Source organism: Salvia miltiorrhiza, chromosome 1 (assembly GCF_028751815.1).
Source record: "Salvia miltiorrhiza cultivar Shanhuang (shh) chromosome 1, IMPLAD_Smil_shh, whole genome shotgun sequence".
NCBI classification, from domain to species: domain Eukaryota; kingdom Viridiplantae; phylum Streptophyta; class Magnoliopsida; order Lamiales; family Lamiaceae; genus Salvia; species Salvia miltiorrhiza.
Window position 1 is genome coordinate 37,937,200 of NC_080387.1, and position 13,188 is coordinate 37,950,387.

At 37.4% G+C, this 13,188-nt stretch overlaps 1 protein-coding gene across 1 annotated transcript; it reads right to left on the minus strand.

Annotated features, from left to right (window-relative positions):
- Positions 1-7,182: 7,182 nt before the first annotated feature.
- LOC131024191 (uncharacterized) lies at positions 7,183-9,863 on the minus strand. The gene is made up of 3 exons (XM_057953704.1): positions 8,772-9,863; positions 7,812-8,040; positions 7,183-7,711 (listed from the first exon to the last, which is right to left on the minus strand). The coding sequence occupies exons 1-3, from the start codon at positions 9,659-9,661 to the stop codon at positions 7,547-7,549; spliced, it is 1,284 nt and encodes a 427-aa protein (XP_057809687.1). The 5' UTR covers positions 9,662-9,863; the 3' UTR covers positions 7,183-7,546.
- Positions 9,864-13,188: the final 3,325 nt, after the last annotated feature.

Sequence of the window (13,188 nt, forward strand, 5' to 3'; positions counted from 1 at the left end):
ACGATTTTTCAAAGTTAATACGTTGTCCCGACGTCAGCTCGTAGGCGTGCAAAATATCTTTGATAGCCATAGCCTCATCTTGTTTCGCCTTAAAGAATACCAACGAATCATCCGCGAAAAAAGAGGTGGGTAATCTCTAGCTCCCGGGGAATAATGGGAACCCCATGAAGCTGCCTCATCCTCAGAGCTTGGTGAAATAATGATGATAGGCCCTGCGCACAAAAAACAAATAGAAAAGGTAACAGAGGGTCACCTTGGTGGAGACCCCGATTCGGTCTCAACTCCCCATAGACACTCCTGTTCAGCAAGAAATTAAAGGATATTGAGCGAACACATTTCATAATTAAGCGGCGCAATCTGTTCGGAAAACCAAGCCTCTGAAGAACAGCATCCAAATAATCCCATTCAACCCGATCATAGGCCTTGCTCATGTCGAGCTTAAGCGCCACAGTCCCCTCGTGCCCTTATCTCTTATTCCGAATCCAGTGCTGGCACTCGAAACTAATGAGAATATTATCAGTAATTTGTCTCCCCTTAATAAAAAGCACTTTGGTTCTGATCCACCAATCGACCCAATACATTGCGCAATCTGTTCATGACTGCCTTAGAGATGGTCTTGTAGCCCGTGTTACACATGCTGATGGGCCTAAGATCAGCAACCCCTTTAGGATTATCCTTCTTCGGGATAAGGCTAATAAGAGTTTGGTTCCACAGTTGGAAGTCCATATCTCCATTAAGCACCTGAAGCACTTCACGGGTGATGAAAGGCCCCATAGTCGGCCAAAACCGTTGGAAGAATCGAGCGTTGAACTCGTCTGGTCCTAGGGCTTTGGACATGTGCATGTCAAAAACAACACGTTTAACTTCATCAGCTTCAAAAGGCCTGTTCAGAAAATCCACATCTTCACTCGAGAGCCTCTCTTCAATAGTATCAACAACCCTCGCTATGTCATCACGTAAGGGCTTGCTCGAAGTAAAAAGATTATCAAAGTAGCTGTGAATCACTCTTGCTTTGTCATGTTCCTCTTCATGCCATATTCCCTGATCATCTATAAGTTTTTTAATAGTATATTTCTTCCGACGTTTAGACGCTTGGGTATGGAATGCCCATGTATTTCTATCCCCATTCGCCATCCAGTTAACACAAGCCCTCTACTTCTAGTGGCAGGCTTTCGCCTCAACCGCCTGCTCAATCTGTCGTGACGGCTCCAGAATTTCCGCATCAGAATTTTTGGATCCCACAACCTTCAAAAGTATATTCCTTTCCTCACGAAGCTACTTCACTTTTTTAGCCAAACTATCAATTTTTTTACCAGACTACTTTTTAAGGAACACCTCACATCTACGTAGCTTCGACGACAGGTTAGTTTCGAATTGGAGTGATGACCACTCGCATATAAAATCTGGAACGAACTCACGCTCCATGAACCACTTATCCTCGCAATGAAATCGGCCTTTGCCTTTACACGCAATCTGCATCTCCTCAACACCAAAGCTACAAAGAACATGCCTGTGATTCGACCCAAAAAAGTCAAGAACCTTAGTCTCGGTTCTTGGGTAGGCGAGTTTCCAATCTTTATTCGCAACAAAACGGTCCAAACGTTCAAATATAATGCTCTTCTTTCGCTTATTACACTATATGAATTCTTTGTTGGGGGGCTCGAACTCATCCAACCTGCTGTAAATAAGTGCATCACGAAACGCTTGTATTTATCTTGGGGGTCTACCACGGCCTTCTAGCTTTTCCGACTCAGCCACAATCTCATTATAGTTACCCGCCACTAGCCATGGTACACTCTCCATAGTCACATTATCACTCAGACATTTGAGAAATGTCTAAGAGAAATGCCTCTGTTCAGTTATTGGGTTCCCGTAGAACCCAGTAAAGTGGAACTAGGATCCATCGCCAGTTACCACTCCGTCAATATGGCACATGGAGAAGGATAGTATTTGTACCACCACCGGTTGCCTCCACAGTAAGATCAACCCTCCGCTCTTTCCTCTCGCATCCACAACAAGCATTCCGTCAAAACCAAGAATCGCTTTCCAGTACGTGCATTTAGCATTAACAAACCTTGTCTCGCACAGAAAAATAAGGCTCGAGGAAGATGCGATGATAAGACACCGGAGCTCATGGGATGCGTAGGGGCTTCCCATCCCCCGCGCATTCCAAACGGGGCAATTCATTGAGCTCGGCGGGGCTGCTCCGCAGCCTCCACCATTAGAATCTTGGTATTGCTCTCATCACCTTCGAGACGTGGAACCTTTTAACTCGGAACCTCCTCCACCGTCTCAAGAATAAGGTCCCCTTTCATTTTCTTACTCGAAACCACAACACCAACTGCACCCGTCGTCTTCTCTTGTTCTCCAATCGAACTCCCTCGTTTACCCCCTACCACTTCCTATTCCCTCCATATTTGGGCAGATGCCCCTTCCTCCCCGACCTCCCATCCCAGCAGAGATGGGATTCTTCTCCCGAGCCCTTCTTTTCCATCCACTCCCTTGCTTCTTCAAAACTCTCTCGTTTCCCCACTAACCCCTCCGACAACCACTTCCTTCCCCTTAACTCCCATACTCTCTTGTCTACCATTACCCTTCTCTTGTATAACCCCTCTTTCTCTACCCTTTGTCCAGCTCTCTCTCCTCTCCACTTGACACCCCTAATTCTCTTATTGGGATCCCAGTAGTGACACCTTCTTTCCCTCCCTTCAAACTACTATTAAAGGTAGTAGTCTCCTTCGTGGCCATTGGACTTGAGCTATCCTTACCAGCGAGGCCAGTAGGACATGCGGAGTTGACAATGTGCGTGATAGTCTCCCTCTCCTTAGTCTGCTTGATCCCACCTACAATACGGCCTGGAGTAATTCTAGATGATCCACCACTCTCCTCCTGGACCAGTGTCGAATAAGAAGAATCTCCCGTGGAATGAGCATATATATGGGGGGAGTAGTTCTTCTTCTGGGTTGAAAATCTTTTGGGGCCATAAGCCACAGGCCATACTTAAGCTCTTTATCTCCTTCACTTGGCACTTCACATAAACGCATAAGATGTTCTATTTTTTCACACCGAAAATAAAAATTCGGTAACTTCTCATACAATATAAGTATTATTGCTCCCTCCATCTTGCCATCCAGGAGCAAATCTCACACATCTCTTAAGAAGACAATTAATATTCCATCGAACCCTAACGCGAACGAAGTGACCCATGCAAAAACCTCTGACTCCCATGTCAATTTCGATGACGGTCCCAATCTGCTCGCCTATCTTTCTCACCACATCAGGATGCATACAAGTCAAGGGTGAGCTATGGCACTGGATCCAGCCAGTAAATTCATCGAAGATGATCTCAGAAGGGTTTTGAAAACCCTTAATTTCAGCAAACAATAGTAGGTTTTGAAAGAAATGGCATGGTCCATCATGTAGTGCGTGTTTTTTATCCATTGTTGACGTAAAGTGAGCAATAAATAGATTTGGCCACATCACTTCTACGTCAACGCGTTGATGCGTTTGAAGAATGATTGGGAGTTGTGAAAGCAATAACTCCCGATTAATTTGTTTACAAGCAAAAGCCTTGCCCGCCAAGCAAAGCTTCATGTTGCGGCGTAGATTGTCAGTTAGCGACACGGCAAGCGCCACCGTCGAGTCATCTGCCTCCTCAGTTAACTTCATCTGGTCCACCAAGCGCTGTATTTCATCGGGATCCATGGTCGAAACCCAACAAAACAGACTTCTCTCCCTTTGGAACAAGGGAAAACTCTCGCTCAAAGAGGCGAAAAACTCTTTTCTCATAATCCTAAATTGAAAACCCTAGTGGCGGCTGGAAAAATTGATAAATTTTTATGGTTGAATTATTTTATTTTTATTTTTTTGAGTTGCCATTTTATATGAGAATTTATTAGCTAGATTCTTAGTATGCCAACCTAAATATTAACATAATTATAACATGAAGAATAAATATTCCACGTCATGGATAAGATAGGAAGCGCTTGAACTATCAGAAAATGATAAGGAAAGAATTAATGTGCAGCAGCAATCCATTGCATTAATAATGTCCTCTCAAATTGAAGGATTTGGATTTATTTAAATCTGTAAATGTCAATGAATTGCGTAGATAATGATACAATATTAATCCCAAAAAAATGTGTTTATTATTACGCTGAAAACGACACTTCCTTAAATTATTAGAGATGAATCATTAACATGAAAATTTTCGAATATAATAAAGGGAACTGAATTATTCTTTCGCTTTATATAATTATTTCAGTCAGATATGTAGTGTAGCCACATAATTTGACTATTTCTATGATAGCGATTTGATTATTAATTTTCGATGCGTTGATTCATGTATAATTACTTTAAGACAAAGTTGAAGCTATTGTTTTTGGATGTGTTGACGCAGTTGAAAAACTTCAGTTTTTCGAGAGTTCAAATTCTAATAAGGCAATTCAGAAAATAATAATCAAATTAAAGCCCTCAATTAATTTTAATTTCAAACTCGTGCACATAAATAACTAACAAAAATTACTATTAATTGAAAAGTTGAGATGTTATTGAAATACTTGATATGAATTTAATTTATAATAATAAAGTTCAAAATTTAAATTTTAAATTATAATTATCTCTAAATAAAAGAATTACTATCATAAAAAGATCGAGTTAACCTCTAAAGTAAATCGAGCACATTCAAGAAATTATTAAAGAGAGGGAAAAAAATGTCCTCAGACATGGAACCAGATCAGGGATCAAGAAATGCATCAAACTTCAATAAATTTAAAATAATACTATATGAGAAAGGCAGCTAGGGTAATGTGATTTTTCAGAATTTGAACCCCCAACGGGTAACCAAAGGTAGCACTATTCTTTTATTTTAATCCTATGATTTCATTAATTTCAGAACCAGATATATTTAATAGTGCCGAAATGGAGGGAACGTGCTACACGACATTGCACTCAATCATCCAGACCCTAAATATAATAATACACGATATTAATATATATTAAATTTGATTGAATAATTTTTTTATATTAGAGATTAGATAATTTGTTGTTTTACAAGGTTTAAATGTTTCAAGGATAAAAATGACAAGTTCAAGTACAATTGCATGTACATCAGATGTCATTAAAATATAATTTTCTTAATCTATTTTACAATTTGAATTATACTTATAAAAGCAAAAGGTATCCAATTTTCAATTTTTTTGCAATTAATTTTTCTCAATTTTTTGGAGATCCCAAATTTCAAAATTTCCATCATTTGAGACTTCAATGAGCTCCACGAGAGGATATCATGATACATGAGATAACGTTTAATACTTGCTGGCGATTGTAAACTTTTTTTTGTAATAATTTAATAATTTCTGTTAAATATATTGTACATTGAAATTTATTATCGTTGAAAGTAATGAACGCTAACTCACGTCAAAATGTTCCTCCCCTCAAGTTCATTTGTCAACAATCAAAGGAACATTTTTTTTTTTTTTTTTTTTTTTTGTGGTTGAACAACCAAAATTTGATAGTTTTAAAACTTTGGAGATTTGTACGAGGAGGGTAGATACTTGTTTGTTAGGGTTTCAAAGAGAAGTGAAATTTATAAATGAAGTCAAATTTTGTGACCTGAATGATAATAAGGTCTAAAAGAGACCATTTTGACCGAAAGGTTATATTCAAACTAACAACATATATTTATCTATTTTTGAATTAAGTAATAAAGGATTGAGATTGGTAATGATCCTCAGCCACCATTCCTTACAAAAACAAGAAAAGCCGCTATGCTACATCTCAAAGACTATGGAAATTATGTAGGTAGGCTCTCAATTTGCAATATCAATTCGGACAATACATAATACTATAAGAGAGTAATCTAACAAAATTATATTGTCACCTCGTCATAAAAAGAATGGTGCAATTAATGGATATATACAACGAATTTTTTCCTCTAAAAGGACTTCGGTTTAGTGTTGAAAAAAATAGGATGTCTTTTGCTCAAATAGAATTGTGGCGATATTATTGAAATAATTTTAAAATCGTATCTGCGAATTGAAATGTAACTGTACACAATTTAATTTAGAGAAATTAAAAAGGAAAAAACAGTCAAAAGAAGAGTAATGACTACTCAATAAGAAAAAGATTTGTAAACAATAATAATCCAATGGATAAACTTTATTTGCATGTGGGGAGTGGTTGAGTAAATTTGAAAGAAAATAAAAAAGAAAGAAAAGAATTGCAAGAGATTTGAATGAGGGGTGGTGAGTAAAGCAAAGAAGAATCTAAACAGGCTTTGATTTCAAAAATTGGAAAGAGGCAAAAGTAGTTGCCTTTTTCCTACTAAAATATTACACAAAAACACAGATTGCGGATCAAGCATGCATCAAACTACAAAAAGTTACACATTTTTCACCAAAATACCCCACTCTACCACTTCTATACCATGTGCCTCTCTCTCTCTCTATATATATATATACAAAAATCACAATATATATATCATGTGTGTGTCTATTTGATCAAGTTGATGTAATGAGTAGCGAGTTCATGAATGATATGTCATTGATTTGAGTTTTGATTTAGACAAGTGCTTTAATTGTTTAGTTTAATGGTGATGCCACATTAAATTATGGGTTTTTTTTGTTGGGTTCATCATGTTTTTCTTTTTATTAGAAGAATTATGATGAGTTAGAGTGAGATAATGTTTTTTACGAATTATTATAAAAAAAAAAAGACTAGAACTAGAAAGCATGGGATCATGTGTTTTGATCAAACGTAAAAGCTTTTTGACAAAAAACCATGTTGCAGTTACGTGAGAAATATCGATCAATCGAATCCGACAAAGAACTTGCTTGGTTAGAATCTTCCAATTTGGATGAAAGACAAATCTATATCAAGAAGTTCGCAAAGGATAAGACCAAATAACTTGGCCAGAATTTTAATAATTTCTTCTATTACAAGACTTTATAAATTTCCCAAAGAAAAAAAAACCTTTGTTTGTAGGTCTCGATTTCCCCATATCTTTGTGTTCTCAAATAAAAAACTTCAATATCTGTGAATTTGTTTCTTGCAAGAAATGGATAACATGGTTTATTATGCAAGATTCTGACAAATAGATTTGATTTAAATCTTTGCTGGTTTTCGAAGCATGAAGAAAACCAGGAAACAAGAACTGACATTAAAGATAAGATACTCATCCAATAATAATAATAATAGTAGAAATTATAATAATAAGAAGAAATGATGCTGTAAGAGACAAACTTGGTCATGAATTTTGGTCTCAAACACAACAAATCATGGAGCTTCATCCTTTGAATTTGACCCCACTAAAAAGATGAGAGGATTGGAGCAAAAAAAAAAAAAAGATTTGATCTTTCATGAAAAATGATTCATCTTTTTCTTTTCTTTTCTCCATAGAAGGATGTATACATGGATTTGTATGTACAGATTAGTATATGGGTCGAGTGAGTAACTCAGACCTCCCTCCGACTTGATCGGGGTGGCGATTCCCGTCCCTTTTATACAAAAGCCACGGTAAATAAATTTATATTTACCGCGGCCCATTTCAGCTGTTAGTGTTGCAAAACTTCCGATGGATCCTATTCTGAACTGCTTTCACAGCAGCAACTCTCGCAGCCGTGGCCGCCTTGTTTGCGGCAGCCACGGCCCTCTCCACCTTCTCGTCCACGCACCGGAGGTGGATTGCGTTTTCTGCTGTCTTTCTCGCAGCCTGCATTCGTACGACAAGAGGGTAAAAACATTAACATTATATACCATCAAACAAGCTCAAAAGCAAATGTAAACCCTAAATCCCGATTCTTGATATATACCTGAACGGCACGGAGGACTGCATCCGTTAGAGGTGGGAGGGGCGTCGTTAGGTTGCCACAATCCCACTCACCGGACCTGTTCAATCCGCTTCTGAACGTGTACATTCCGTAGCCTTGCTTGCGCCCCTCGTGCCACGACCCCTCGTAGCAGTGGCCGTTGGCGAAGTGGTACGCCCCGAAGCCATGGATTTTGTCCCCAAAATACTCCCCACCATATCTATCTCCATTCCTATCATTTATCAAAACCATGAGCTTGTTTTAGATTCAATCAAGCTTCAACCAAAGTGACGGTTTGGTTGATTTCTGGTGGAAATTTCCCTCAACTAATTGACTGGTAAAGACAGAGACATCAAATCTGTATAACTTGTGCAATTATTCAACATCCATTAGTCACAAGCTAGAATCTAATTATTGCATCTGCCAACCATAATTTGCAACACAAATTTTAGGAGTAAAATTCAAAATCTAGATTACCTACTTCCCAATAAATCATCCAAAATCCAACTAATTCTGTACAATTGGAATCATGAGACCAAAACTTGCAATTTTCATAATACTACTATTATACAAGAATTTGCTGAACAACAGATGCAAATGATTTTATAAGGTAAACACACACACACACACACACATATGCAGAACTATTCTTTTTCCATTTTGGGAAACAACAGATAATTTATCTCTTTTAATCCTGTCTCATTCAAGCAACACAAAACCATCAAATTCCCACGCATTAAAGCCTGCAAACAAATTCAAGAACTGAGAATAATAACAAGTGATAATAAAAATAAAATCTTTAACACAGACACATCAAACACAGCCATTCCTTTTTCCATTTTGGGAAACAACATATCATTATCTCATCTAATCCTGTCCCATTCAAGCAATGCAAAAGCATCAAATCCTGCAAACAAATTCAAGAACTGAAAAAAAAAACACAATAAAAATCAAAACTTGAACCTGAAATGGTAACATCCAAGGCCATGTTTGACACCATATTTGAACTCCCCAATGTAACAGCTCCCATCTGCGCAAGTCTGCACTCCAACGCCATGGCTCTGCCCGTTATACCATTCCCCCGCATACGAATCCCCCGTGTAAAACTTGTACACGCCATATCCATGGCGTAGGCCTTGCTTATACTGCCCTTTATACTTACTCCCTCTTGCCCAGCTCTCAATCCCATACCCTTCATACCTCCCATCAATCCAATCCCCTTCATATCTACCATTCACAACGAAGCTATACACTCCACTTCCATTGCATTTCCCATTGTGAAACTCGCCCTCGTAGATATCTCCATTTGTGTAAAACTCCACACCTTCTCTCACAACATTTTCTTGATTCAATTCCAGTTCCAATTCTTCCAATTCCTCCGGATTGGGGTCACCGATGAACCACTGCACCGGTTTTGTTTGATTCTTGGAGTAAAAACAGCAAGGGTTCAAATTTAATCTTCTGCCGCAGTCATCACACAGCTGCTTGCAAAAGACGACGCTTTTCCCGATTAAAGCCTTGTTTTTCGACACGAGGAAAAGCAGGACCGCGACGAAGATTAAGGCGAGGAGAAGACTCTCCGAGGTGGAGGCGCCGTCCCAGTTGAGGAGGGCGTAGGCGGAGAGGAGGAGAAAGGCGAGAATTGAAGCGGCGAAGCGCGGGGAAATAGGTCGAACAGGTGGTGGGCATGGCTTTCTGTGAGGCTTCTGCTCCTCGAGGTCTGAATTTTCCTGATCGGATGCGATCTCGCTCACCGAGGAGAGGCTTTGAATCGAGGAGCGGACGGTGGGGGATGACCGGAGCAACGAGGAGTTGGTCCTAGTGAGCTTTTGCTGGCTTTTCTGATTTTCCATTATTTCACGCCAACCTCCGCCGTTGGATTCGTATCTCTCCGAACATGGACTCCGGCGCCGGTATCATCTCCGGCGAGAGCGGGGAGTTTAGCGTAGAAGAGAGAAGTGTGTGGGTGGCGTGGGTGAGAGAGGAAGAGTGTGTCTGAAATTTGAGAGAGAGAGAGAGAGAGAAGGGAGCAGAGTTTCAGCTGTGGAAATGATCAGACTGGACCGGGTTTAATGTAGGAGGAGGAATATGGTGGGGGCCACCTACATTTGATCATGACCGTTCATGGAAGATCTACGGTTGATATTGGTTCTAGATTCTACGCCGTTGGATTGGAAGGGATCAGCGATTTTACCTTTGTGTGTATCTTGTTTTCCCGCCGGCACGTGGCGGTGAGAAACCAGATATTTTTACCGAATACTTAATTCATTTATTTTTACCTTTTTCATGATTTTTTTTCCTGTTCTTTTTTTATTCTTCTTCTTTAAATTTGTGGCTGCGATCTACTAAGACCTTTGTGAGACATAAGTTGTAGAAAGGAAATATTTGTGAATTTTGAATCTACGGAACGATAATAGAGTTTACGTATTAGTGTCACAATTTGAAATTTGAATCAAACAAAACTTGTGTGATTTTTTTTTCTTTTTGGAGCGGTATGTGCACTTATAATAACAATTGAATGTACCTAAAAAAGCAATTATTATTATATGTGAACCAAATATAATAAGTGTTCTTTTTTTTTAGAAGGATCCAAATTGAATGGTTACCTTATTTTATAAAGTTAACATGTTATAATGCATTTAATGTGCAACATACATACATATTTATAAATGATGATAAAATGCAACGCCGTGAAGTATATACTACTTTATACAATTGAGAAAAAATAATTAATAGCATATAATGTAAAGTACATTATATTAGAAATAAAATGATTTTATATAAATGAAAATAATACTCTATATATCTCATTAGTCATTACGAGTGTCTTGTTATTTTTTTTGTGCACATTTATTTTAAAAAAATTAATTGGATTATTAAATAGTGTGGTATAAAATTAAAAGAAGATATGGATCCCAAATATTACCACTTTTGAATCTAGTTTTTTTCATAAAAAGAAATACGACATTTAAAGTGGAACAAATTAAAAAAACATGACATTTTTTTGATAAATTACATAAGTAAATAAATAAATTTAAAGACCGCGCAACGGAGGACTCGAACCCAGAATCTCAGGTCTTGGACATTAATTTTTTACCGCTACATCAACACCAAAAAAGAATAAAAAAAAAACATGACAGTTGAAATGAGATAGAGTGAGTATATTTTATCCTTTTGTAATTGATGAACAATGAATTACTTATGTATTCTTTTCTCAAGTATAATAAAATTATGATACTTTTTTTTTCCTATACATTAAATATAACTACCATAATTAAATTACACATCGAAGTTTATAAGTGCTCATAGTTGGTAATAAAGCGTTTACCAACTATGGTAAATTCATTTGGGAGGAAACACTATTTTAATGACAATTACTCCTTTAGATGGCTCATTGGTAGTAATTATCTAATATATAATCAAATAATTAATTCGTGTGTGCGTGCGAAATCAAGAAAGATTGCATTCAAAATTTCTCACAAAAAAGAGTCTTTAGGTATAACAGTCTGACTCTAAATTTGAAGGCTATCCCCACAAACCAACGCGAGTCTTTTCTAGCGTATTTTGTCTTCACTCGCACGCTCCCTGAGAAACTTTCGAGGGGGTCATCCATCTTGTAATTGCTCCAAGCCAAGCACGCTTAACCTTGGAGTTTATTCTATGTGGGCACCAGAAAAAAAGATATTAAATCCTTTAAGCTCTCCTTGAATATGTCGTCTCATTCCAACATATTCTCGAAATCCCTCTCGTTCCAATGTGTTTCGGTTCAACCCTACGCCCTCCGCTTGGAAGTCTTAATCAAAGCCGCTCTTTGTCCGTGCCTCTTTTGCACCGACGATCACTCCGCACTTCGTCCCAGGGCGTCACAGGCCCACCAGCTTTTGCTTGGTTCGACCCTGAACCAACACCGTATTGGGAGGGGTTCGGCTCTGATACCACCTGTAACAGCCCGACTCCAGACTTGACGGCTGTCCCCACAAACCAACATGAGTCTTTTCTAGCTTGTTTTGTCATCACTCGCACGCTCCCTGATAAACTTCCCAAAGGATCACCCATCCTGGAATTGCTCTAAGCCAAACATTCTTAACCTTGAAGTTTCTTCCATGTGGCAACCAAAAAAGAAGATGCTTCTTGTTGGTATGAGTAATCCAATTAAATTCTTTAAGCCCTCATTGAATATGTCGTCCCATTCCAACATATTCTCGGAATCCCCCTCGTTCAGTGTGTTCTGGTTCATCCCTACACCCCTCCGCTTGGAAGTCTTAATCGGAGCCACTCTTTGTCCGTGCCTCTTTTGCACTGGCGATCACTCCGTAGTTCGCCCTCGGGCGTCACATTGAGTGCTTCAGTTTTGCCATTTGAGCTAGGGTTCATTGACTCATTGGTAGTAATTATAAGGGTTAATTGCATGTATACATTAATTTTGGTCAAAATATATTTTTAACGTGTACTTAGAAAAGTTCAATAAATTAAATACACAAACTTTATTATTTGTTCAATTTTGATTCCGATGAGCCACAGACGATATCTAGACGCCACGTAGATGTCATGTAGATGTCATGTTATTTTTGATGAGCCACATATACACCATGTCATTTTTTAACTTGGAAAAAATGAAATCGGAGTCAAAATTGAACAATTAATAAAGTTCGTGTAGTTTATTGAACTTTTCTAAGTACGTGTCAAAAATGAATTTTGGCCAAATTGGTGTATTTATATGCAATTATTTCTACTTATAAAATGTGTTCTTTTTTGTTACAAATTTATTTTAAAAAATGAAGGATAAGAAAAAATGAGAAAATATAAAGTTTATTTTACTGTATAATTTATATATTTGGAGGGATGTAACAAAAAGAAAATAAATGCATAATTTTAATGAACGAATGAAGTATAAAATTGTATTTTACTCAATTGAATCATGGTTTCTTCTTATTTTTGTAGATGTAATTGAATCGATGCCAACAAAATACCGTTGTGCTCAAGCTTGGTCAGTGTACTATCGTGCAGAGTCTCAAATTTTATTATAAATTATTTAGAAGATCACGAGCTTATGTAATCCCCAACGAACTTTCTAAATTTCTATTTATGTTTAGAATATTAGTTTTAAAAAAATAGATTATATTATTGAAAATAGCATAATATATTCACTATTTTCTTATAGCAAATACAATTGTTTAGAGACTTAATACAATTATTATTAATACAATTATTACTCAGTATAGTATAACTCAAGCTTGGTAAATGAACTGAAAATCAATTTTAATTTTATCGAATCCAAATAATACAATTACTAGGAAGTATAGTATAAGTTGTATAACTCAAGCTTTGTTCATTCAACTAACTAATTAACTTTATTAAATGAACTGAAAATCAATCTTTT